At 42.8% G+C, this 27,496-nt stretch overlaps 1 protein-coding gene across 17 annotated transcripts in view; it reads right to left on the bottom strand.

Moving 5' to 3' along the window:
* Window positions 1-438: 438 nt before the first annotated feature.
* Window positions 439-27,496, bottom strand: part of LOC115129292 (leucine-rich repeat flightless-interacting protein 2-like) — an 87,355-nt gene continuing 60,297 nt past the window's right edge. For 4 of the 17 annotated variants that reach the window (XM_065024644.1, XM_065024667.1, XM_065024727.1 and 1 more), the window contains 13 exons: window positions 27,141-27,215; window positions 26,804-26,848; window positions 26,299-26,361; window positions 25,587-25,664; window positions 23,088-23,189; window positions 22,101-22,253; window positions 21,836-21,907; window positions 20,835-21,005; window positions 17,065-17,157; window positions 16,756-16,848; window positions 16,385-16,477; window positions 16,091-16,238; window positions 7,824-15,138 (listed from right to left, as the gene is read on the bottom strand). In XM_065024644.1, coding sequence (XP_064880716.1) covers window positions 11,126-15,138; window positions 16,091-16,238; window positions 16,385-16,477; window positions 16,756-16,848; window positions 17,065-17,157; window positions 20,835-21,005; window positions 21,836-21,907; window positions 22,101-22,253; window positions 23,088-23,189; window positions 25,587-25,664; window positions 26,299-26,361; window positions 26,804-26,848; window positions 27,141-27,215 — 5,199 coding nt within the window. In that variant the 3' untranslated portion in view covers window positions 7,824-11,125. Of the gene's footprint in view, window positions 3,870-4,214; window positions 4,320-4,442; window positions 4,523-4,670; window positions 4,792-7,257; window positions 7,308-7,823; window positions 15,139-16,090; window positions 16,239-16,384; window positions 16,478-16,755; window positions 16,849-17,064; window positions 17,158-20,834; window positions 21,006-21,835; window positions 21,908-22,100; window positions 22,254-23,087; window positions 23,190-25,586; window positions 25,665-26,298; window positions 26,362-26,803; window positions 26,849-27,140; window positions 27,216-27,496 lie in introns of those variants that run through there. The other 13 variants (XM_065024968.1, XM_065024991.1, XM_065025011.1 and 10 more) reach the window with 10 other exon arrangements.

Below are 27,496 nucleotides of genomic sequence, written 5' to 3'. Positions count from 1 at the left end.
GTGAATGCGGTCTACACTAAAGTGGGAACATTGCCTTTAAATTACAATCACTCTGTAAAGCTGAACTTCTGCTACGCGGATTGAATAGAGCCCTACATTCTGATTACACACACACAAACTGAATTAAATTTGTCCACAACACTAAATAGTATGGAATTTACTGTAATTAACAGAATATACACTGTAAACAGAAGTGTACAGTTATTGTACATGAGTTACATCAGTTCAATATTGTCCCTGTTTCTCCCTCAGACCTGTGATTTCATAACACCATGGCGTTACAGTTTGGCATGGGTGTCAACATCTTCTGGTGTCACCTGCCTGCAGAAGGTTACAACAAGAATGACCCCTATGGTAAGAACAAGGGTGTAGAGAAAATGTTGCAGTTTTACAGCTAATTTCCTGCAATGATTTGATTTAAACAGTCAACTGCCGGTACAGCATGGTTGGACATTTTATTGCACAGCGATTACAATTCCTTGAGTCTTCTTAAACATTTTAAAGCTTTGTAAACAGTGAAGCAGCGTCTCCCCAGAGTGTGTTTGAGGGTTATCCTATTAACATTCGCCCTTATTTGTGTAGTCTTCTTCATCACCATAAGCATCATCAGCAGCAGCATGTCTCAACAAGCAAGAGTATGTGAGGTGGCCTTTTTACATTATTGCTTGAGACAAACGTCAGTGAGGCTCTACCTGATTGGAGGGGGAGGGGGTACGCAGGCTGTCATTGACTGCTTTGAGGCTCACTCATAGCGGTGGCTGTAATAGACAGGTCCTAAACAGCCTGCCCAAAAGAATGAACCAAACACCTGGGTCATATTCATTAGGGCACCTGCACACTGTAGCAAAACATTTCAAACCAATGGCAACAGAACTAAAATAAGCGTATCTTATTGGACAATTCTAGGTAGTCCCTCCTTGTTTGAGCTTTTCTTCAATTTGGCGCCTAATAAACATGATCTGGGTACATTCAAAGACACATCAGTCTTTCAATTCTATTATTTTGTCCCCCCAAAAAAACGAATCACAAAATGAATAAATCTGAAGTAGAAAGCGGGTGAAATCACAGGTGAAGTTAAATACTGTACATTCTGTTTGTGTGACAATGATTATATCAATTGTGGTAAGAAAGAAGGTGTAGCTTGGGAAGGTGGGATGCATACACAACCTCCTGTGTCCTCTTGACAACACAAGCTTTTGGACTTAAAAGGGCAACTACCACTTTTCAACCTCATTATCTCCATATGGGAAAACAACGCTTTTCTATGACCTGTGGTCCTAAAATAACATTTCCGTGTGACATTACAGGGTATATTAAAAGCAAAAAAAAAAAAAAAAATGGATTTTCAAAACCTCCAATGAGTTTCTAACTGAAGGTTGGGTGTTTTCTGGGTAGAAATTTTAACTTTTATATACAGTTGAAGTCAGAAGTTTACATACACTTAGGTTGGAGTCATTAAAAATAGTTTTTCAACCACTCCACAAATTTCTTGTTAACAAACTATAGTTTTGGCAAGTAGGTTAGGACATCTACTTTGTGCATGACACAAGTAATTTTTACAACAATTGTTTACAGACAGATTATTTCACTGTATCGCAATTCCAGTAGGTCAGAAGTTTACATACAGTACGTTGACTGTGCCTTTAAACAGCGTGGAAAATTCCAGAAAATTATGTCATGGCTTTAGAAGCTTCTGATAGGCTAACTGACATCATTTAAGTCAATTGGAGGTGTACCAAGGCCTACCTTGAAACTCAGTGCCTCTGCTTGACATCATGGGAAAATCAAAAGAAATCAGCCAAGACCTCAGAAAAAAATTGTAGCCCCCCCAAGTCTGGTTCATCCTTGGAAGAAATGTCCAAACACCTGAAGGTACCACGTTCATCTGTACAAACAATAGTACGCAAGTATAAACACCATGGGACCACACAGCTGTCATACCGCTCAGGAAGGAGACACGTTCTGTCTCCTAGAGATGAATGTACTTTGGTGCGAAAAGTGCAAATCAATCCCAGAACAGCAGCAAAGGACTTTGTGAAGATGCTGGAGGAAACCGGTACAAAAGTATCTATATCCACAGTAAAACGAGTCCTATATCGACATAACCTGAAAGGCCGCTCAGCAAGGAAGAAGGCACTGCTCCAAAACCGCCATAAAAAAAGCCAGACTACGTTTGCAACTGCACATGGAGACAAAGATTGTACTTTTTGGAGAAATGTCCTCTGGTCTGATGAAACAAAAATAGAACTGTTGGCCATAATGACTATCGTTATGTTTGGAGGAAAAAGGGGGAGGCTTGCAAGCTGAAAAACACCATCCCAACCGTGAAGCACGGGGTTGGCAGCATCATGTTGTGGGGGGGGCTTTGCTGCAGGAGGGACTGGTGCATTTCACAAAATAGATGGCATCATGACGAAGGAAAATTATGTGGATACTGTGTGTGTATAATTATGTGTATACTGAAGCAACATCTCAAGACATCAGTCAGAAAGTTAAAGCTTGGTCGCAAATGGGTCTTCCAAATGGACAATGACCCCAAGCATACTTCCAAAGTTGTGGCAAAATGGCTTAAGGACAACAAAGTCAAGGTATTGGAGTGGCCATCACAAAGCCCTGACCTCAATCCCATAGAAAATGTGTGGGTAGAACTGAAAAAGCGTGTGCGAGCAAATTCACCCAACTTATTGTGGGAAGCTTGTGGAAGGTTACCCAAAACGTTTGACCCAAGTTACACAATTTAAAGGCAATGCTACCAAATACTAATTGAGTGTATGTAAACTTCCGACCCACTGGGAATGTGATGAAAGCTGAAATCTCTACTATTATTCGGACTTTTCACATTCTTAAAATAAAATGGTAAAACAGACCTAAAACAGGAATTGTGAAAAACGGAGTTTAAATGTATTTGGCTAAGGTGTCTGTAAACTTCTGACTTCAACTGTATATGTTTTTTGTACAACTGCGCCGTTGACACTGGTAATGTGCTGGAGATCATGAAAACGAGGTTGAAAAGTAGTGGAGTTGCCCTTTAAGAGACAACAGGTAAACACAAAAAGAGACAAACATACACACCCAACCATGGTAAAATGTGCTCATAATTTGGCTTTTAGGACACAGATACGAGAAATGCAGGGTATAAGAGGGGATTTTTTTTTTTAAATACACACAAAAAAAAAATGCTATCACATCCACAGCACACCATGTTAACCCAGTTCAGTTCAGTCCACTGAGACTTTGGGCCATGCCCTCTCTGTTTAGTAAAGGTGAACATAGGGGTTTGAGTGAGGAGGCGGATAGTTCCGGACAGAGGGACATTCAGTGTTATTCTGTACACAGGGGATGGGATAGCAAAATTATGTAGCCCAAGTCGGAGTCCCAAGTCGCCCCTAGTCGCACTGTATTTCCCCAAATTCTCTGGTGCAGAGCAGCGCCTTCCCCCAGAAAATAAGACATACAGACTTACTCTTCCCCGACAATTAGTGCTTGGTAAGGGCTTTCTGGGTGTCATATATACACCTATGAAGAATTCTCATCATTGGAAAAACAAAGAAACACAAAGACATTAAGAATATGGCACATTGCGCGTGTTTTGTGTTCTGTGCGCTAGCGATTAGGAGAACTGAAGTTACTTCAAGTTTTTTTTTTCATAAGGTTGCAAAGCAGATGGAGAGGCAAGCCCAATGCAAGGCAGGACACTCCCAACGTGGGCAGCCATTGGTGGACGGACAGGATAGGTACGGAGTTATGCTGCCAGGTCATCATTAGGGAGTCGTTGCCGTGGAGCGATTGGCCTTCATCTTGTCCAACCGTTTAGAGAGGTGGCTGTTGTTCGACTCAAGTTCATCTATCTTGTCCAGCGCTGACCGCAACTGCCATCAAGGAACAGAAAGAACAATCATTAGATTTTATTCAGAGATTCATTCAAAATCAACAATGAATCAAAAACAAAAATGGTGTACATTATAACCCAATTGTGCACTTGTTCACTCCCCCTAAGATTTGAAAGGATTAGGCCATTCCTTTTAAATCCATGCAGGGAAGTTTATTAGTGCACACTTCGGGTAAAGGAGGGAGAAGCTATTCCATTCTACTCCACATGACCATGTAATTCTATCCATTTCAGAAGCAATGTTCTGAACAGTGCAGACCCCTGTCATCTGGTCTCTGCTTAGGAGCTTGATTTAAGCCACATAACTGACAGCTGGGGGCCATACTTCTCTCTGCAGCTTGCGTTTCTCGGCCTTCAACTCGTCCTCCACTTTCTCTGAGTTCTCCGACGCACCCTTGTAGCGGGTCACCTGACCCTCTAGCCTAGTAACCTGCAGATTGGTGATTGGATAGAGTACATGAGAATCTCAGCCTATAACGAGTCAAATTAGCAGTACTTGGACCTGTGATAATTATCTCTTTCCAATCAACTAGGTTAATGACAGTACACTTACATTCTGTTCCAAAGCTGTCACTTCCTGCTCCGATTTGACAAGTTTGAACTTTAGGTCACTAAGTTGCCTACTGGCATCTCCTGCAAATGTGGGAAAAAAGAAAACAAAGTCTGATGTGCCAATGCAGTAGATACTGAATATGAATCCTATTAAAATAACATAGTTAGGACTAACATACATTTTTGTCTTGAGTTATTAATTTCACGTTACAGTGTCTGTGAATCTTACTCTGCAGGTCTTGTATGTGTGGGTCTGTGCCGTTCTCCAGAACCTCGCCCTCCGGGCTGGAATCCTCCTCAATCTCGTTCCTCGGTTTCTTCTGCTCTACTTGGGCCTTCAGTTTCTTCACCTATAGGGAGGACCACATTCAGGACAGTTAAAACCTATTCAAATTGTAGCTGTATAAAAACAACAACAAACATACAGGTAACTGCCAAAATAAAGGAAACACCAACATTAATTGTCTTAATAGGGCGTTGGGCCACCACGAGCCGTCAGAACAGCTTCATTGCACCTTGGCATAGATTCTACAAGTGTCTGGAACTCTATTGGAGGGTTGCGACACTAATCTGCCACGAGAAATACACATTTGGTGTTTTGTTGATGGCGGTAGGATTGTTGTGGGAAGCTTGTGGAAGGCTACCTGAAACGTTTGACCCAAGTTAAACAATTTAAAGACAATACCACCAAATACTAATTGAGTGTATGTATGTATGTAAACTTCTGACACTGAGAATGTGATGAAATAAATAAAAGCTGAAATAAATCATTATCTGTACTATTATTCTGACATTTCACATTCTTAAAATAAAGTGGTGATCCTAACTGACCTAAGACAGGGATTTTTTTACGAGGATTAAATGTCAGGAATTGTGAAAAACTGAGTTTAAATGCATTTGGCTAAGGTGTATGTAAACTTCCGACTTCAACTGTAAACCATGCAGGAAAATGCACCCCATACCATAACAGAGCCAGGCCGCCCCCAGGTGGTAAGGGTAGGCAAAAACACATCTGCCACGCTGATCCTCAAAACAGGGGCCCCTCAGGGGTGCGTGCTTAGTCCCCTCCCGTACGCCCTGTTCACCCACGACTGCGTGGCCAAGCATGACTCCAACACCATCAAGGTTGCTGACGACACAGCAGTGTTAGGCCTGATCACCGACAACGATGACACAGCCTATAGGGAGGTGGTCAGAGACCTGGCAGTGTGGTGCCAGGACAAAAACCTCTCCTTCAAAGTGAGCAAGACAAAGGAGATGATCGTGGACTACAGGAAAAGGAGGGCCAAACACGCTCCCGGTCACATCGAGTGGGTCGAGAGTTTCAAGTTCCTTGGTGTCCACATCACCAACTAACTATCATGGTCTAAACACACGAAGAAAGTCACGAAGAGGGCACAACAACGCCTTTTTCCCCTCAGGAGACTGAAAAGATTTATCATTTTTATTTTATTTAACCTTTATTTAACCAGGTAGGCTAGTTGAGAACAAGTTCTTATTTACAACTGCGACCTGGCCAAGATAAAGCACAGCAGTTCAACACATACAACAGAATAAACAAAACATACAGTCAATAATACAGTAGAAAAAGAAAAGTCTGTATACAGTGAGTGCAAATGAGGTAAGGGAGGTAAGGCAATAAATAGGCCACGGTGGCAAAGTAATTACAATATATCAATTAAACACTGGAATGGTAGATTTTCAGAAGATGAATGTGCAAGTAGAGATACTGGGGTGCAAAGGAGCAAGATAAATAAATACAGTATTGGGGTAAAGTAGTTGGATAGGCTGTTTACATATGGGCTATGTACAGGTGCAGTGATCTGTGAGCTGCTCTGACAGCTGGTGCTTAAAGCTAGTGAGGGAGATATGAGTCTCCAGCTTCAGAGATTTTTGCAGTTCGTTCCAGTCATTGGCAGCAGAGAACTGGAAGGAAAGGGGGCCAAAGGACGTGTTGGCTTTGGGGGTGACCAGTGAGATACACCTGCTGGAGCATGTGCTACGGGTGGGTGCTGCTATGGTGACCAGTGAGCTGAGATAAGGCGGGGCTTTACCTAGCAGAGACTTGTAGATGACCTGGAGCCAGTGGGTTTGGCGACGAGTATGAAGCGATGGCCAGCCAACGAGAGCATACAGGTCGCAGTGGTGGGTAATATATAGGGCTTTGGTGACAAAACGGATGGCACTGTGATAGACTGCATCAAATTTGTTGAGTAGAGTTTGAGGCTATTTTAGAAGACTCCAGTCACCCAATTCATAGACTGTTTTCTCTGCTACTGCACGACAAGCGGTACCGGAGCGCTAAGTCTTGGTCCAAAAGGCTCCTTAACAGCTTCTACCCCCAAGCCATTAGACTGCTGAACAATTAATCAAAATGGCCACCTGGACTATTTGCATTTACCCCCCCACTGTTTTTACACTGCAGCTACTCACTGTTTATTATCTATGCAAAGTCACTTTACCCCTACCTACACATACAAATTACCTTGACTAATCTGTACTCCTGCACACTGACTCAGTACTGGTACACCCTGTATATAGCCTCATTGTTATTTTATTGTGTTACTTTAAACAAAACAAATGTAACTTGTTTATTTAGTAAATATTTTATTTACTCTATTTTCTTAACTGCATTGTTGGCCATGGGCTTGTAAAGTAAGCATTTCACGGTAAGGTCTACTACACCTGTTGTATTCAGCATATGTGACAAATATAATTTTATTTTATTTGCCTGTTTCCTCTATGGCCAATTCAGTTGAAGAGTTCAGCTAGCGTAATGGGTGACAGACTATGGATAGATGGATGTCCTTACTCACCTGTCCTATCAAGTTCTCCCGCTCGTCAACCAGCTTCCTCAAGCGGATCTCTGAAAAAAAAAAGTATTGAGCTGATCTGCTTATAGTATTAAAAATTTCACAGAACTTGTCACCATTATCTGTATAACTTTGAGTAAGCATCTATAACCCAATCAATACACACTTTCATTATGTTCATGCAAGAACTATCATAAGAACAACTTGAGCATACAGTAAAACCAATGTTAACATACCAGGGGTGGGAGGAGCCAAGTACATGGATGGGGAGGGACAGTCGGGGTGGGAGGAGTTTAGAGTCACTTGATGCATGCAATGGAGCAGGTGTCCATTGGGAGAGCGTAGGTGAGGGGTGGGGTTATGGTTAGCATGCAGAAACTGGAGAGGAGGGCACACAGCCTCTAGGGCATTTTTATGCTAAACAGCTAATGGATGAGAGAAGTTAACCCGAAGAGATTATGTTTGTGCGTCAATGAGACTGCTGTTGACAGGCAGACAACATATAAGTACTATTATACTATAACACTACATAATTAGTATTATACATTACTAAAGTTTATTTCTCAAAGTTTGTAATTACTTATTTTATTCAATCATGAAAAGGGTCAGAAGGTATTTCCTTACAAAAAGTGCACATGAAGAAACATTTAGACCAGTGATTAACAAGGGAGTCATATTCTTGTATACAGTTTGTCTAGCAGTCATATCATATGAATTCAGGAACCATGGCATATGCTGAACACAAAGCAATTTTACAGTATGCACATGATATCCTAGGGCTTGGATTTCACCTGAGATCATTGCCTACATGGAATGGATTTTTCTGCCAATTATTTTATGGCATGAGAAAATCTCAATCGGGTTAGTTTTCTCTTCATCAAAATACACCAAGCAAGAAAACATTTTTTGTTCTGGGCAAACTTTTGACTAGGCTTGGGCGGTATACCGTATTTGGAAATAGCCAGGGGAAACTATTTATTTAAGTTTTCCCAAAAAATTGTGCAATACGTTAGCAGATACAGCAGATCGCGTTCTTCATTTCACATTATGAAGCTTACCGTAATTGCCCTGAGAACAGTTGAGATAGTTTATTTTTATTTCCTTATTTTACCAGTTAAGTTGACTGAGAACACATTCTCATTTACAGCAATGTCCTGGGGATGATTGAGCCAATAGGAAGCTGGGAATGATTAGGTGGCGATGATGGTATAAGGGCCAGATTGGGAATTTAGCCAGAACACCGGGGTTAACAACCCTACTCTTAACATGTGTGTTTGTAAATAGCACAATGGGAGAAAGCCGGAGCAGTCCAACTGTGTATTGACAAGGGTTGCGTTTTATATATAAAATCAAGTGTTTTTTGCTTCAAGCGTGATCAGGGAAGTGCAACTGTAGTTTTCCTTCACAGAAAATACATTAGTGCAGCACATTCGACAGAAAATAGCTTCCTTTTTATCAACAGAAGTGTAACGCTATTTGGCTGGCAGCCACACAAGTAAATGAGCTTACAATGAAAAAGCAAGGTCTTCCTTGCAAAAACGATACATTGCCATCATACTGTATTTCGAATGTTTATCATAGAAAGAATGTAGCCAGCTACTTTTCCTAATGTTTCGCTTAAAGTTAATCTTGCATTTTACAAGAGAAAAGTAGCCTGGTTACACTGAGAAAAGTATCAGAAAAGTAGCTACACATCATTCAGAGAACTGTCTGCTGATAGAATGCTCGTTTGTGAATTCTCATCTGAGTGGAGAAGTGAAACTGAAGCACAAAAGTGGTCTGATGCCGAACAGACATTTTAATAAGCATTTTAGATCTGCATTTACAAAATTCAGCAAGATATTTGTTATGTTTTATATATTTTTCCTGCGTTAAAAACAGAAATCTGCATTAACGTGACCCCTAAGTTTAACTTGTTAGTTGTCTAAGTAAGTGGCTGAATTAATAAGGTGACGGGGCATAGTATGGTGTTAGCTTTCTGCTGTGTTTGACAACTCAAAGCCCTTTGGATGAATTATCTGTAAGGCTACCACTGTTTGATTTCCTTGCGTTTTTTGTCCTCTTCGTTCATGTTCCGTCTGAGCAGGCAGGCCCCTTTCCCAGCAGGCCCCTTTCCCAGCAGGCCCCTTCCCCAGAGACTCCACACAGACATGCATGAGTCAAAACTTAATTTGCACAACGTCTGCCATTCACATTTAGCTTGTAAATGTCTAAACTGACCAAAAATGAGATTTGGTAGCTCCTACGTATACCTCCTACGTATATATGTATACCTTTATGAGCTGGATTGCCTGTCTTTGCAATTTGTTAATTTTCGTTTGGGCTCATTAACATATTTAGCTACCAGCCTCCATGGAAATTAACTATTGCTTGTGCCAATTCTGTTAGCATTCTGGTTAGACGGCCAATGGGTTGTTTTTTTGGCGCACCCTTGTGTACTAGGCCGGTAATTCCATAAATCACAGGATGAGAGAAGGACGATACGAATATCATGCATTGCAATATAAACATTGTGCCTTGAATAGATGAAGAAAAACATACTGTCATTCAATCAATCAATATTACATTATTACAGTATAGGTATATAGGTGCTGCAGATTTATACGAGAGTATGGGCAATGTACCCTACCAGGGCCAGGCAAGTAGTAACACATTTGATTGATTCTACTTAACTACTACTAGTCTTAAATGAATGGTTTTCTTAGTTGAATCAGGTGTGTTACTGCTTGTTTGGGGAAAAACAGCCTGCGTGGTAAGATTACCCACCCCTTATGGCAAACTTCCCTAAACATTTGCTAAAATACACACATGCTGTGAAGTCAAAGTATTTGGACAGTGGCATATTTGTTGTTGCATGGCCATCATATGTCTAATGTTTATCATAGTCAGCTTTAATTTGAGGGTGTTTTCATCCAAATTGGGGTACCCGTTTAGAAATGACTGCACTTTTTGTACATTGTCCCCCCATTTTAGGGAACCAAAAGTATTTGGACAAATTCACATATGTGTATTAAAGTAGTCAAATGTTTCGTATTTGGTCCCATATTCCAAGCAATGACTAAATCAAGCTTATACCCAATAGAAACGTATGGTAAATAATGTATTGTGTCATTTTGGAGTCACTTTTGTTGTAAATAAGAATATAATATTTCTAAACACTTCTACATTAATGTGGACGCTACAATGATTATGGATAATCATGAATACTGATGAGTGAGAAAACTATAGAGCCATACACATCATCCCCCTCAACCTCTCCTGTTTAGCATGTTTTGGGGTTATGGTCTGGTGCCTCTAACTTTCTCACTCATCATTATTCACCATTATTCATAATCATGGTAGCATCACATTAATGTAGAAGTGTTTAGAAACATTCTATTCTTATTTCAAATAAAAGTGACAATAGAAATGTAATGTTAAATAATGTATTGGGCACAACATAATCTGAAACAACAAAAACAAACTGCAAATACATCAAACAAGCTTAGTGTAGTCATTGAGTACTAGGAATATAGGCCCAAATACTACACTTTTGATTACTTTAACACACAAATGAATTTGTCCAAATACTTTTGGTTCCCTAAAATGGGGGGACCAGAGCATGTACAAAAAGTGCTGAACAAAAAGTACGCTCAAATTAAATTAATGTGGATGCTACACTTTACCTCATAGTATCATTTCAAATCCAAAGTGCTGGAATACAAAGCCAAAACAAAAAATATGTCACAAATACTTTGACCTCAAAATACAGTACATCGAATTATAACTTTGGAAGGAATTGTAATGGTACTTGCTTTGGCTGTATTTAGTTGAGACTCTTTGCACTTTCATAAATATTTGCTGTTGTTTATATTGAGTGCAGACCTAAAAACTAGGACATTCGGCAGTCCTCTTTTCCCTTGCCTTTTACTTTCTTACTGCTTTTTTTCAAGCCTGTCCTAGATTGCTCGTTGTTGCCCTCTGCACTTTGACTACTTTCTCTTCTACCCTGCTGTGACCCATACTGGATTGCCTCTTCCCCCTCCTCTACTGGCAAAGCATCTACCTCAGTTGCATTCTGCTGCCTCTCGCTCTCCCCTACACCTTGCTGTTCAACAGTCACACTCCCTCCCTCCTCTGCAATGTATTTCTGGTTGTATGTTACACTAACCCCCTCCTCTAATGTGATTAGTTGTTGTTCTCCATTCACGTTCTGGGCCTCAACTATGGTTTGTGCTTTTTCTTCAGGGCTTCGGAGCTCCTCTGGTGCATTATCCGACCCCCCTTCAATTGATTGCTGTGCCACTATCGTGCTAACTCCCTCTGTGTCCTGCGGTTTGTCATCCTCCTCTTCCTGGTTACCCTTCCCTTTACCAAGCTCTACCTCTATTTTGTATCCTACCGATATCGTTCTCATTTCCTGGCTGACCTCCTCTTGGGATGCTATTGGGAATATATTTGCAGGAACCACTGAAACTAGGTCAGAAAAGTCAAACGATTGACCCTCATTTTCATGCTCCTTGTCATTCCACTGCTCACTGGGTCCAGGTACCTTGTTACCCTCCAGCTTGGCCTCAATGGGATCACCTTGCTCTTCTGCTTTAGCCACCATAGTGCATGGTCCACTTTCATTGTGGCTCTGTTCCCTAAAAGAGTCAATTGTCACCGGAGTTTCTTTTACAGGGTCCTGTAGTCGTGTTTCTGTATCATTCAGCTCGGTCTCTGTAGAGATCCCTCCATTTGATGCCTCTTCTGCATCATTCAGCTCGGTCTCTGTAGAGATCCCTCCATTTGATGCCTCTTCTGCATCATTCAGCTCGGTCTCTGTAGAGATCCCTCCATTTGATGCCTCTTCTGCATCATTCAGCTCGGTCTCTGTAGAGATCCCTCCATTTGATGCCTCTTCTGCATCATTCAGCTCGGTCTCTGTAGAGATCCCTCCATTTGATGCCTCTTCTGCATCAAGTGTTTCTGTATCATTCAGCTCGGTCTCTGTAGAGATCCCTCCATTTGATGCCTCTTCTGCATCATTCAGCTCGGTCTCTGTAGAGATCCCTCCATTTGATGCCTCTTCTTTATCATTCAGCTCGGTCTCTGTAGAGATCCCTCCATTTGATGCCTCTTCTGCATCATTCAGCTCGGTCTCTGTAGAGATCCCTCCATTTGATGCCTCTTCTGCATCATTCAGCTCGGTCTCTGTAGAGATCCCTCCATTTGATGCCTCTTCTGCATCATTCAGCTCGGTCTCTGTAGAGATCCCTCCATTTGATGCCTCTTCTGCATCAAGTGTTTCTGTATCATTCAGCTCGGTCTCTGTAGAGATCCCTCCATTTGATGCCTCTTCTGCATCAAGTGTTTCTGTATCATTCAGCTCGGTCTCTGTAGAGATCCCTCCATTTGATGCCTCTTCTGCATCATTCAGCTCGGTCTCTGTAGAGATCCCTCCATTTGATGCCTCTTCTGCATCATTCAGCTCGGTCTCTGTAGAGATCCCTCCATTTGATGCCTCTTCTGCATCAAGTGTTTCTGTATCATTCAGCTCGGTCTCTGTAGAGATCCCTCCATTTGATGCCTCTTCTGCATCAAGTGTTTCTGTATCATTCAGCTCGGTCTCTGTAGAGATCCCTCCATTTGATGCCTCTTCTGCATCATTCAGCTCGGTCTCTGTAGAGATCCCTCCATTTGATGCCTCTTCTGCATCATTCAGCTCGGTCTCTGTAGAGATCCCTCCATTTGATGCCTCTTCTGCATCAAGTGTTTCTGTATCATTCAGCTCGGTCTCTGTAGAGATCCCTCCAATTGATGCCTCTTCTCCATCAAGTGTTTCTGGCTTGTTGTTTTCATACAAGTGCCTGTCAGTGACTGGACAACCAGGTAGATCCACCAATTGTTCAGGCAGTTTTATGGTCTCAGCAGCAGGGCAGTTGCGGTCACGCGATATGCTACAACATTTCTCATCTGCTGAATTGTTGCATTTCTCTACATTTTCTGGCATTGCCATTGAAGTGTCTTCATGTTCAAGTGCATTTGTACGCTCTTCTGGGCTCCCATTTGGTTTATCTTGACCTGCCTCTTTTAGGTCTTGTGTTGCATTTTCGTTAGCCTGGTCTGGGTGAGTAGCGACACCATCATGGAAGATAAGGTCTTCAGGTTCCACGCCCTCCTTGAGCTCTGGTCTTAGGACGATGGGACTGTGAAAGTTATTCCCCTGTTCCTTTGAGTCTTGGATTGTTTGTTCCTCTTCAACTGAGACCTTGATTGCATCTTCCTCTTTGACATTGTTTGAATTCCCAGCTGTGGACTGTTTCGAGTCCAATGGACATTTTGGGTCAGCTGAAGAGTTCAAACAGTCTCCAAAGTTATCATGGTTGGTTGTGTACCCTGACTCATCCTTTTGGGTACTAGTATCTGTTGTCGATTCTAATTCCTCCATAGGGTTATAAGCGCTGGTTATACACTTGGAGTGATCAACAGGATCAGCAATACCAATGTTGGACTCAAGGGATAATACTGATATCTCGCCTTCTGATTTCTCTAATTCCATTGTAGGTTTGTGTTTGTCCTTTTTCATTTTCTTCTTTTTCTTCTTTGAGACAACTTCCTCACTCTTAGCTTGGTCAGTCAGAGATACTTCAATGGTAGGCTCTACTCGGCCTTCTTCTAGTTGTTCTTCCTTCAGGTTCAGTCCCTCAGCTATGGTTTGTGCTTTTTGTTCAGGGCTTTGGAGCTCTCGATCTGGTGAACTACTGGTCCCCTCCTCTCGCTGTGTCTCTATTGTGATAACCCCCTCTCCTACCGCCTCTACTGGCTCCTTATCGCTTGGGGTGGAGACCACATCCTCTTCTGTTGTGCTCATCTTATCTCCCTGCGTTTCATCACCTTGTTTCTCACCCTTCTTCTTGCCTTTCTTTTTCTTTTTGCCTCCTTGGGGCTGTGGCTGCATGTCAGTGGTCTCTGGCAACACACATGCCTTTTTTGTTTTCTGAGGCTCAGGTTGAGGCTCAGGGTTTGATTCGACTGGGGTCTTAGGAGTATCAAGGTCTGTCCCTAGGCTAATCTGTGTGCCATTTGTCATGGAGACTACACACGTTTCTGGTGTGCTCTTCTTACGGTCTTCCTGCTTTACATCGCTTTGTGTCTCTCCCTTCTTCTTCTTGCCTTTCTTCTTCTTGTTGCCTGCTTGGGCCTGTGGCTGCAGGTCAGTTATCTCTGGTAACGCTTCAGCCTTTTTTGTTTTCTGAGGCTCAGGGTTTGATTTGATTGGGCTCTTACTAGTATCAAGGTCTGTCCCTTGGCTAATCTGTGTGCCATTTTTCATCGTGTCCTCAATGGTTTCCCTAGGCAGAGGATATGAGTCTAAACATTTCACTTCTTTACTCGATTCGTTTTTCTCTTGTTCAGCTGCTGCACCATATTCTGAGGTAGTCTCTTTGGTGTCGTCACTGCTCTTGACAACTTTGGTCTCTGCCTCATCTGCCTTGTCATTTTTGATTCCCATTTCCCCTTCGCTTGCAACCTCTACTCTGCCTTGCCCTGTCCCCTCTACACCTGCTGCTTCACACCCCTCCCCCGCTACTGTAACCTCTTCCTCAGGACCTGTTACAACCACAAGTACCTCAGAATCACAGGCCGGTCCACTTTTGACCTCTACTACTGGTCTGCCATTGTCAGAGTCTTTGTTGACATCACTGCCTTCAATTTCAACCTCTTCCCCCAATGTGGGTGAGAATGGCTGAGCCTCCCTTGATGTTTCTGTTTCAGAAACACCAACAAGGCTACAGGGGGTGGGCGAGGTCAGATGGTTCTCTTGAGCCTCCTCCTCGTGTGTATCCTCTTGCTGCCTGGACCTTCCGGGATCCACCACCTTATCTCCTCTACTTCCCAACTCCGTCTCCTGAGCTCTGCCTAGGAGACCATGAGGGATACCATGAGGGTGAAATAGGCCAAACACTGTGGCTTGGAGTTTCAAATAAACATTTTTCTGATGATCAAGATCTGCCAGTTGAACCTGGGCCAATTAGCGCAAAGCGTAATTTGAAAGAATTGGGTAAAAATCAAACCAGCATGGAAGAGGTGGAAAAGGAAGAAGAGGAGGAGAGCATCAAACAAAACCTTGATCCCAGATTAATCTTCAAGGCAGATGAGCAGGTCAGAGGCACCTTGGCAAGCTGCAAATCTTAAACTCTGAAATGTCTACTGTAGTGTTATATTGCTTTGGGACTGGCCAGAAATGGACAGGTTTGTGACTTAACACAAACAAAACATTTTTTCCTAATCATTTACAAAAAAATAAACTCGACAACCTACATTGAATAGACCAATTAATGGATTTATTGATTGTGATCCGTGTAATGATCTGGTGTAAACACCAACCAACTATAACACCACAGCAAACACTTCAAACACCATTGATTGACATTTATCAGGTTGAAGTAAAGAGTTTATAATAGACAAAACACAAGGTCAACATCATTTCGCCAAAGCAATCAGCCTAAGGACCCTGGACTTACCTCAAAATTAAACGACTATGTAGGATACACATTTTGGCACCAAAACAAGGGTGTTTACACCATCTGCTTTAAATCATGGTTCAGATGCATGGATTAGTTAAAATGCATCAAGTGCAAGGGTTGCATTGGGTTGGGAGGAGAATCAGTGGAGAAAGCTTAGGTTTTGGACTTCTTCTGTGACTAACTTCATTGTCAGTCAACCAAACTCAGGTTAAGTCTACAGGGTTGCATTAGAACAGGTGTGGGCATGATTTGAGCTTAGAAGTTAGCTATAATTTGGCAAAGCTATGAGGTAAGCAGGAGATGATTACAACATGTTGCGATCTTTGTCCAGTAATGGTGCTTACCAAGCATGCTGTTCCCCCCTTCCATGGGCGACGTCTGGGAGTCCTGAGCCAATTGAGAAGCTGGATCTCCACTGGCTGACCCTTCAGTTCCCAACTCCAGCATTTCCCCATTGGCAGTCAGGTCAGGTCTGAGGACAATTCCATGTTTCTGGGCAGGACATGAACATCAACTGATGAGAGGCTTAAAAGAGTCTCACAACAGTGCATTATAGCTGCATAACTACAATAGAGAAACCCTGTTTAAGAGGCCAGCGTTGCATATTCCGAGCTCCGACTCCCTAGAGGACTAAATACCTTCAGAATGTCTTTCAGCTGGACCACCTCATCCCTGAGCTCATCCCGCTCATTTCGGATGGCATCCGAATACTCCTTTTGCCGCTCTAAGGCCTGAGCAGTTCCCCCAGTGGGGGAGGTGGAAGCGCAGGTAAAGAACAAAGATAGATATGGGTGAAGTGAAAGTGAGCATAGAGAAAGTGAATACAGTATCAAGCATTCATGCACTTAGCTAGCATCAACTTCTCTGCCTAAGTAAATAAGTGTATTTTAACACCACAACACAGGTGAACACAACACAATTATGTGGGGATTTCCATTTGCATCCACCAAATGCTATCAAATTGAACATGTACTAACAAACCCAATGGATTAGAGTTCACAGGGCATACCCCAATCTTTTTATCCTTCCACTCCACGGTTTCCTGCAGGTCAGAGATTTCCCTAACAAAGCCGTCCTGCTTGAGACGCATCTGACGGATCTCCTGGACAGCGGAAACGCAGGAAGATGTGATGGAATAAATAGGAGAAAATGAAGTGTGTGTGAAAGGTGAAAGCAGTGAGAACAATAGACGATCAGCATGGAGGTGAGAAGACAGGGAAGTTCAGAAATAAGAAAACTGAAAGGTGACAGGTAAAGTCATTTTGGCTCTCCTGACAAGCTTTGGGTTTTAATTTTGAGGAAGCCTTGGAGGACTCACTGTTAGTAACTCCTCGCTCTGTTTTAGTGTCTCCTTCATCTCCTTGAACTGGAACTGCAGCACGCCATGGGCATGTTTCTCACGCTCAAAGTCCTGGGAGAAATGATAGAGGAGATGTTTTAATGGATTTGCAATATATGCAGTGATCATTGTGGCCCAAAACAGCTGCCTTTATAATCCAGGTTGTGGTTGTTATCCAGGTCCAGGTTGTGGTTGTTATCCAGGTCCAGGTTGTGGTTGTTATCCAGGTCCAGGTTGTGGTTGTTATCCAGGTCCAGGTTGTGGTTGAAGTCAGTTTCGGTCTGTAAACTGATTCTTGATCAAAGTGTGTTGTACATATATATACAGTGCCTTGCGAAAGTATTCGGCCCCCTTGAACTTTGCGACCTTTTGCCACATTTCAGGCTTCAAACATAAAGATATAAAACTGTATTTTTTTGTGAAGAATCAACAACAAGTGGGACACAATCATGAAGTGGAACGACATTTATTGGATATTTCAAACTTTTTTTTTTAATCAAAAACTGAAAAATTGGGCGTGCAAAATTATTCAGCCCCCTTAAGTTAATACTTTGTAGCGCCACCTTTTGCTGCGAATACAGCTGTAAGTCGCTTGGGGTATGTCTCTATAAGTTTTGCACATCGAGAGACTGACATTTTTTCCCATTCCTCCTTGCAAAACAGCTCGAGCTCAGTGAGGTTGGATGGAGAGCATTTGTGAACAGCAGTTTTCAGTTCTTTCCACAGATTCTCGATTGGATTCAGGTCTGCACTTTGACTTGGCCATTCTAACACCTGGATATGTTTATTTTTGAACCATTCCATTGTAGATTTTGCTTTATGTTTTGGATCAGTGTCTTGTTGGAAGACAAATCTCCGTCCCAGTCTCAGGTCTTTTGCAGACTCCAGCAGGTTTTCTTCCAGAATGGTCCTGTATTTGGCTCCATCCATCTTCCAATCAATTTGAACCATCTTCCCTGTCCCTGCTGAAGAAAAGCAGGCCCAAACCATGATGCTGCCACCACCATGTTTGACAGTGGGGATGGTGTGTTCAGGGTGATGAGCTGTGTTGCTTTTACGCCAAACATAACGTTTTGCATTGTTGCCAAAAAGTTCAATTTTGGTTTCATCTGACCAGAGCACCTTCTTCCACATGTTTGGTGTGTCTCCCAGGTGGCTTGTGGCAAACTTTAAACGACACTTTTTATGGATATCTTTAAGAAATGGCTTTCTTCTTGCCACTCTTCCATAAAGGCCAGATTTGTGCAATATACGACTGATTGTTGTCCTATGGACAGAGTGTCCCACCTCAGCTGTAGATCTCTGCAGTTCATCCAGAGTGATCATGAGCCTCTTGGCTGCATCTCTGATCAGTCTTCTCCTTGTATGAGCTGAAAGTTTAGAGGGACGGCCAGGTCTTGGTAGATTTGCAGTGGTCTGATACTCCTTCCATTTCAATATTATCGCTTGCACAGTGCTCCTTGGGATGTTTAAAGCTTGGGAAATCTTTTTGTATCCAAATCCGGCTTTAAACTTCTTCACAACAGTATCTCGGACCTGCCTGGTGTGTTCCTTGTTCTTCATGATGCTCTCTGCACTTTTAACGGACCTCTGAGACTATCACAGTGCAGGTGCATTTATACTGAGACTTGATTACACACAGGTGGATTGTATTTATCATCATTAGTCATTTAGGTCAACATTGGATCATTCAGAGATCCTCACTGAACTTCTGGAGAGAGTTTGCTGCACTGAAAGTAAAGGGGCTGAATAATATTACACGCCCAATTTTTCAGTTTTTGATTTGTTAAAAAAGTTTGAAATATCCAATAAATGTCGTTCCACTTCATGATTGTGTCCCACTTGTTGTTGATTCTTCACAAAAAAATACAGTTTTATATCTTTATGTTTGAAGCCTGAAATGTGGCAAATGTTGCAAAGTTCAAGGGGGCCGAATACTTTCGCAAGGCACTGTATATATACATTTTTAACATAAATACAGTTTTACATGTATAAAATCGTACATATCATTTACGTACAATGCATTTGTAAAGTATTCAGACCCCTTCACTTTTTCTACATTTTGTTACGTTACAGCCTTATTCTAAAATTGCTTAAATATTTTTATATAAAAACATCATAATGACAAAGCGAAAACTTGACACTTTTGCAAATCTACTACAAATAAAAAACACTTTATTTACATAAGTATTCAGACCCTTTGCTATGAGATTGAAATTGAGCTCAGGTGCATCCTGTTTCCATTGATCATCCTTGATGTTTCTACAACTTGATTGGATTCCACCTGTGGTAAATTCAATTAATTGGACATTAGTTGGAAAGGCATAGCACTGTCCATATAAAAGGTCCCACAGTTAATGGTGCATGTCAGAGAAAAAACAAAGCCAGGTCGAAGGAATTGTCTTTAGAGCTCCGAGACAGGATTTTGTAGAGGCACAGGGTCCCAAAAGAATCCTACAGCATTGAAGGTCCCCAAGAATACAGCAGCCTCCATACTTTTTAAACGGAAGACATTTGGAAACAGCAAGACTTCCTAGAGCTGGCCGCACTAGGAAGGGGGAGAAGGGCCTTGGTCAGGGAGGTGACCAGGAACCCCATGGTCACTCTGACAAAGCTTTAGAGTTCCTCTGTGGAGATGGGAGAACCTTTCAGAAGGACAACCACCTCTGCAGCACTCCACAGATCAGGCCTTTATGGTAGAGCGGCCAGATGGAAACCACTTCTCAGTAAAAAAGGCACATGACAGTCCACTTGGAGGTGGCCAAAAGGCACTTAAAGGACCATGAGAAACAAGATTATCTGGTCTGATGAAACCAAGATTGAACTCTTTGGCCTGAATGCCAAGCGTCACGTCTGGATGAAACCTGGCACCATCCTTACGGTGAAGAATGGTGGTGGCTGCATCATGCTGTGCGGATGTTTTTCAGTGGCAGGGACTGGGAGACTAGTCAGGATAGAGGGAAAGATCAACAGGGCAAAGTACAGAGAGATCCTTGAAGAAAACAGTCTCCAGAGCGCTCAGATTCAGGTTCAACAGGACAACGACCCTAAGCACACAGCCAAGACAACGCAGGAGTGGCTTCGGGACAAGTCTCTGAATGTCCTTGAGTGGCCCAGCCAGAGCCCGGACTTGAACCCGATCAAACATCTCTGGAGAGACCTGAGAATAGCTGGTAAGTGACACTCCACATCCAACCTGACAGAGCTTGAGAGGATCTGCAGAGAATGGGAGAAGCTTCCCAAATACAGGTGTGCCAAGCTTGTAGCGTCATACCCAAGAAGACTCAAGGCTGCAATCGCTGCCATAGGAGCTTCAACAAAAGTACTGCGTAAAGGGTCTGAATACTTATGCAAATGTTACATTTCTGTTTAGATTTGTAATATATTTGCAAAAATGTAATAAAACCTGTTTTTGCTTTGTCATTATGGAGTATTGTGTGTAGATGGTCGAGGGAAAAAAACTATTTAATCCATCTTAGAATATGGCTGAAACGTAACAAAATGTGGAAAAAGTGAAGAGGTCTGAATACTTACCGAATACACTGTATATACATACAGTTCATGTTTATAATCATCCAGTATTACATTACTATAGGCAACTATAGTTTCCAAAAGGTACCACCTAATATCGCCCTCCTCAATACACCTTTCTCTTTTGATCCTAACTTTTCCCTTCATCTTACTGTAATTGTATAGGTCTCATGATCTGGCCCTATCCCTTCTCTCCCTCCCTTGGATGTATCCCATACCTTGCTCTTCCCTTCGTACTCGCGGCGTGACTCGGACAGCAGCTCCTCCAGCTCCATGAGCGAGTCCTTCAGCGTGTCCACCTGGTACATCAGGTTGTTCTTCTCGTTGTCCAACTGGGCATTGGACACCATGGCCTTGCGGTACTTCTCCTCCACCTCCACTAAGGTATCCTATAGGAAGAGATGCCCGTTGGTGTATGCACATGGGAACACAGACAGGCAGACTGAAAGACACAGACCCAAACACAGACACATCAATATCCAAGGGGGTATTGTTACACCGCTGCCACTTCCATTTTCTATACTCCATTCTGACGGTTTCAACTAGGAGGAACGATCAGGAACATGATCGAAAATGGAGGGCATGGATAGAATTCAATGGACATAATTCGTATTCAGAGGGAAATGATGTAATGATGTTAGGACACAAGCAACAGTTGCCTACTGTATGCCTGTGGGGTTATTGAATTTGACATCAGCACAGATTAACTTGACTGCTTTGAAGGGAAGCTGAAAAATGCATAGGAAAAGGCAAGCAAGCCATCTAGGCTGAAAATAAAGTTATAATTCGGTCAATTATCATAACGATCTGGGCTTTCAACTTCACTAGTCTGAAATCATAGGTAATTATCACCTTCGTAAACGATTAGAGGAGTCCAAGATTCTGGCAACCATTTAATAGCAAGGTAGGAGTCTAAACCTAAATCTGTAGTTGATAGTAAAAGGATAGGTAAGAAAATAATTCTAAAACATTCATTAAATATTAGTCAGGAGGACTAATCATTGCTTAAAAAGGAGTCTCTCAGGTACTTTAACACCGGCGACTAATACTACCATTGGTTAATTCTAAGGAAGTTCAAAACGATTATTGGTTAATAGTAGGTTAGTCTTAAAGTTTAGACTCTAAACCTATCATTGGTCAACTCAAAAGCTAGGGAAGACTAAAATCATATGAATATTAACAGGGCCTCAGGCTGGGTTGCGTCAGTCCAGTAATGTACCTTGACTTCTTTGAGGCTCTGCATGTACTTTGACTCCACATCTTGGATCTGATCCTTCAGCTCATGAATCTCCTGGGGTGAAGAGTGTGGCAGGGTTGAGGAGAGACAGAAGCATGCTGCGACAGGGTTCGACACATGAAGTGACAAGCACAATGACAGGTAGAGAATGACTTGCAGAGCAGTGTTTGCTGTACAGTGATGGGCTCTTAAAGAGTGGAATGTATGGAAGATGGTTCTAGGACACCCATGTTTTTGTAACCTTTACCTTGATCTCTCGTATGGAGGTTTCTGTGTCGCCAGTGATGGACGTTTCACCACTTTCTCCCCGGGAGGAAGACCCGCCCAGCGAGGCGAGGGTGGCTGCCGATAGGGTGGAAGCGGCTCGAGATCCCTTTTCCAGGTAATCTCGGTCCTCCACCTGGGAACAACGGGGAGATACTGTTAGAACAAGGGCAACATCATGACATTAGGGCCTAGAGAAGGTTCTGGAAGGCCATCTATTCACACTCAATGTCCTCATCACATCTTTACCTTACTCCACTTTGTCCAATCACATTATCCCTCACAAGCTGTGGTGGGGGGGGGTAGGTAATCTTTCCATCCAATCATAAACCATGAGCAGTTTAAATGTTGTTATAACACACCAGTTACTGGGTAAGTTAAGAGCGCATGCCTAATTATAAAAATGTACAGATGTCTCAACTTCAATGCCGTGCAAAGTTCATTGTTATGATCAATCACATACAACATGTTACATGTGGCCATCAAACTGTTCAGAGTAGTCAGCATGCTATGTTAGGTATGGGAAGTGAACAATATGAGTATCAATCAGCATCAATACTGGTTACAGTACATTCTAAAATAGTTAATGGTACTTCTAGTCCATGACACAGACCATAATGTTGTTACTCCCATTCTACAAAGACTCCATCTATAAGAAACCATCCACCTGCATGCTATAGATTAGCAATTCATATTTTTTTATTCACTAGTACCCCTGTTGATGACATCTCTTCAGTGGTAAAAACACTTTCTAAGGTCTCCTCTCACCCATCTTCCAGGTGTGACAATGACCATACAGTAGGAGTTGACAGCACAATCCAGGCTACCACTTCACACAGCAAGTCAGACAGTAATTCATCTCTTTAGGTCTACCCCCCCACTCCACACAGAAGCCAGTCTTTATATGCAAGTTGAGACCACGCTGCCATGCCCTGGCATGACTCTGGGCGGGCAGTGCTGCCCCACTCACGTCTGATAAATTGGGGATGGTCATGTGATCCAGGTCTCTGGGCAGGCCACTGCTGGTGGCCGCGCTGCGCAGGAAGCTGGCCACAGAGTTGCAGTCATTATCCTAGTTGCCCACCGGGGGGCACAATAGGACAAAGTATATTCAGGTTGGGCACTGTCTGAATCTCTCTCACACACTGCCCTTTTCCAACCAAAACACATCTATGAATGAAAACACACAATCATGGCCAAATGGAGAATCTGTGTTAAACGGAAGAAGGATCGGCCTACAGCTGTATAGAGTAATGAGCATACTAAACAGGACACACAGTAGCCCACTTGTTAATTCCTGCCTGTAAAGAAAGACCTTAAAGTTTGATGATTTGTTAAGGTAGGATGACCCAGCATACCAGATGTCAACTAGTCTTCATATTCTTGCCACTGGTTAATAAAATATCTGCCCAGATTTGACAATTAAAACCATAGACCGAACATCTCTGGAGAGACCTGAAAATAGCTGTGCAGCGACGCTCCCTATCCAACCTGACAGAGCTTGAGAGGATTTGCAGAGGAGATTGGGAGAAACTCCCCAAATACAGGTGTGCCAAGCTTCTAGTGTCATACCCAAGAAGACTCGAGGCTGTAATTGCTGCCAAAGGTGCTTCAACAAAGTACTGAGTAAAGGGTCTGAATACTTATGTAAATGTCAAATTTCAGTGTAGATTTTTAATACATTTGCTAAAATGTCAACTGTTTTGGCTTTGTCATTATGGGGTATTGTGTGTTGATTGACGAAGATGACATTTAACTTTTTTTTTGGAATAAGTCTAACGTAACAAAATGTGGAAAAAGTCAAGGGGTCTGAATAATTCCCAAATGCACTGAATATCACCATACATAAATTTAACCTGAAAAAAACGACCTTTGAAGGTTTACTTTAAAAAGGTAGACTCAGCGAGATATGACAGCCACAGAAAGTGAATAGCATAGTGGGTCAATTTTTGTAACAACTAAGAACATTGAAGCGCAAGACTCAACTTCTCTGCTGTTTTGGTGCCCTGGCTACCACGCTCTACACAGCGTGAAGCGAAACCGTGCACATGGGCAGGTACTGTGTGTAACTGTGTGAGAGCGAAATGTTGCATCTCTCGCTCATCTCAAGACCTCCATCATTGCTGCTGGCAACGTCATTTCGCTGAGTCTACCTTTAAATCTTAAGACAATATACAGTGGGGCAAAAGTATTTAGTCAGCCACCAATTGTGCCCAGTTCTCCCACTTAAAAAGATGAGGCCTGTAATTGTCATCATAGGTACACTTCAACTATGACAGACAAAATGATAATTTTTTCCCCCAGAAAATCACATTGTAGGATTTTTTATGAATTTATTTGCCAATTATGGTGGAAAATAAGTCTTTGGTCAATAACAAAAGTTTCTCAATACTTTGTTATATACCCTTTGTTGGCAATGACAGAGGTCAAACGTTTTCTGTAAGTCTTCACAAGGTTTTCACACTGTTGCTGGTATTTTGGCCCATTCCTCCATGCAGATCTCCTCTAGAGCAGTGATGTTTTGGGGCTGTTGCTGGGCAAAACGGACTTTCAACTCTCTCCAAAGATTTTCTATGGGGTTGAGATCTGGAGACTGGCCAGGCCACTCCAAGACCTTGAAATGCTTCTTACGAAGCCACTCCTTCGTTGCCCGGGCAGTGTGTTTGGGATCATTGTCATGCTGAAAGACCCAGCCACGTTTCATCTTCAATGCCCTTGCTGATGGAAGGAGGTTTTCACTCAAAATCTCACGATACATGGCCCGATTCATTCTTTCCTTTACACGGATCAGTCGTCCTGGTCCCTTTGCTGAAAAACAGCCCCAAAGCATGATGTTTCCACCCCTATGCTTCACAGTAGATATGGTGTTCTTTGGATGCAACTCAGCATTCTTTGTCCTCCAAACATGACGAGTTGAGTTTTTACCAAAAAGTTATATTTTGGTTTCATCTGACCATATGACATTCTCCCAATCTTCTTCTGGATCATCCAAATGCTCTCTAGCAGACTTCAGACGGGCCTGGACATGTACAGGCTTAAGCAGGGGGACACGTCTGGCACTGCACGAGTGTGTTACTGATGGTAGGCTTTGTTACTTTGGTCCCAGCTCTCTGCAGGTCATTCACTAGGTCCCCCCATGTGGTTCTGGGATTTTTGCTCACCGTTCTTGTGATAATTTTGACACCACGGGGTGAGATCTTGCGTGGAGCCACAGATCGAGGGAGATTATCAGTGGTCTTGTATTTTCTGGATTTTTTCCCCCTCATTTTGTCTGTCATAGTTGAAGTGTACCTATGATGAAAATTACAGGCCTCATCTTTTTAAGTGGGAGAAGTTGTACAATTGGTGTCTGACTAAATACTTTTTTGCCCCATTGTAACTAATCCAGTGTAAAAGAATACTCGGTTTGTGATTAAATGCCACTTCAATGCTCCATGGCTGGACAGTGTGACTGAGAAGAGGGGCTCACCACTGGGCTGGCACGGGCTGAGCTGGCCCTGGAGGACGCCCTGGAACCGCTGCCGCGATAACTATTGTACTCTGAATGCTGGGGAGGGCACATACACCATCATCAGTGTGCTAAAGAACACACACGTGCACGTCTGCAGTACCCACTCACATACGCACACCAGGCGACAGGTAGAGAAATCCTAAGCCAACAGAGCAATTCAGTGCACTGCATTTAACGTTCACAGGGAACTGAACCCACGACCTGCAAGCACCATGCTCCAACCAACTGAGCCACTCCTCACCAAAGTTCATGTGTGTCAAATCAACAGCACAAACACAGCTAAACACTCTGGAAACTAAAACTCATGACAGAAAAACAGAACACATCATGCAAAAGCTAATAAAATAACCACGAACAGAACATACCCGTCATATACATTCCAGTTACTCACAGACATGCCCTACATACACATTAACCTCATTTAAAAAACACTCGCATTGCAATTAGTGACGTAATTTCCTCAACTATCTCAATTATAGGCCCGGGCGATAATATTCCTATCAATCTTTCAGTTGAGTACTCAAACAGTAAGGTTAGTGACCGCATGTCATCTATTAGGTGCAGAGGGGATATAAGATGTTACAAGTAAGGGAATGTCACGTATTTAGGACACGTGGGTTTACTGCCATACACACACAAACACAATCCCACAATGCATTGGGAGTCTTACACGAGAGCTTGAGCCGGTCACCCGTCGAGATCCACTGTACAGACTGTCCTCATACAAAGAGCCCTGCAGGGGTGGGATCGGACGTCACACACACACACACACACACACACACACACACACACACACACACACAGGATTGAAACAGCCTAACATTCGCAGCAGTGCTCTCGGAGACATGCTCGCTCATCTACACGACAGTGACATAATCATAGCTTCTTCAGTGCACATTAACTTCTCCAGTAAAATCCAAAAACACCCGAAAGTAAATTGTCGCTACTATAAGTGCCATCAGAACTTCTTGATACTTTACAGAATGGCTCCTAAAGCCACTGGTTACACTGTGAAACTAAAAAGTACTAGAGTGCTTTACTTTAAAGATGATCTTGTGATAAAAACAGTGTATTTCAGGTGACAACAGGCAGAGCAACACGTGTGTTTACAGGTAGCATATGAAGTATCATAATGGGCGGGGTCAAAGGTCACACTAATGAATGGCATCACAAACCCTGTGATGGCGCCGGTAGGAGATCTGACTGAGTAGCCCGGATGACTAAATGGAGTGTGGGTATAGCAGGGAGGGGGTAAGAATACTTGTCACAACATCTTTTCACACTGTAGTCAGTGCCTGGGTAACAACAATGGTAAGACCATGTGATCTAGCCTGGTCCAAGATCTGTATGTGCCGCCTTGCCAACTACTACGGTAATTGTCACGGCCAACATGTTGGCAAGTCCACAAAAACTGATCTGGGGAGTGCACAGCTCAGGAGAGGTAATATTGCTTTGGTACAGGATTTGAGGTATATGTGTTTGGGTGTGTGCACGTGCATGCCGTGAACAGACCTCGTAGGAAGAAAGCCGTTGCCTAGAAGAGGACAGACCATTGTTGCTGTTAAGGTCAGAGGAAGCATAGGATGCCTAAGACGAGGGAAAGAGGGAGAGGGATTGAAAGAGAAACACTGCAAGAGAGAGGAAACAGAAATGACTGAGAAACCTTAGTTGAAATGTGTTTAGATGTAAAGGCAAATGGCCAATGACAATACCATTCAGCGGAACTCCACACAACACTACAGAATGTACACAGAGTACACAAAACATTAGGAAAACCCTCTTGCACCCTCTTCTGCCCTCAGAACAGCCCCAATTCGCCAGGGCATGGACTATATAAGGTGTTGAACGCTTTCGACAGGGATGCTGGC

Source organism: Oncorhynchus nerka, linkage group LG1, assembly GCF_034236695.1.
Source record: "Oncorhynchus nerka isolate Pitt River linkage group LG1, Oner_Uvic_2.0, whole genome shotgun sequence".
NCBI classification, from domain to species: domain Eukaryota; kingdom Metazoa; phylum Chordata; class Actinopteri; order Salmoniformes; family Salmonidae; genus Oncorhynchus; species Oncorhynchus nerka.
The sequence above is the reverse complement of the archived record's forward strand: the minus strand, read 5'-3'. Positions and strand labels throughout refer to the sequence as shown.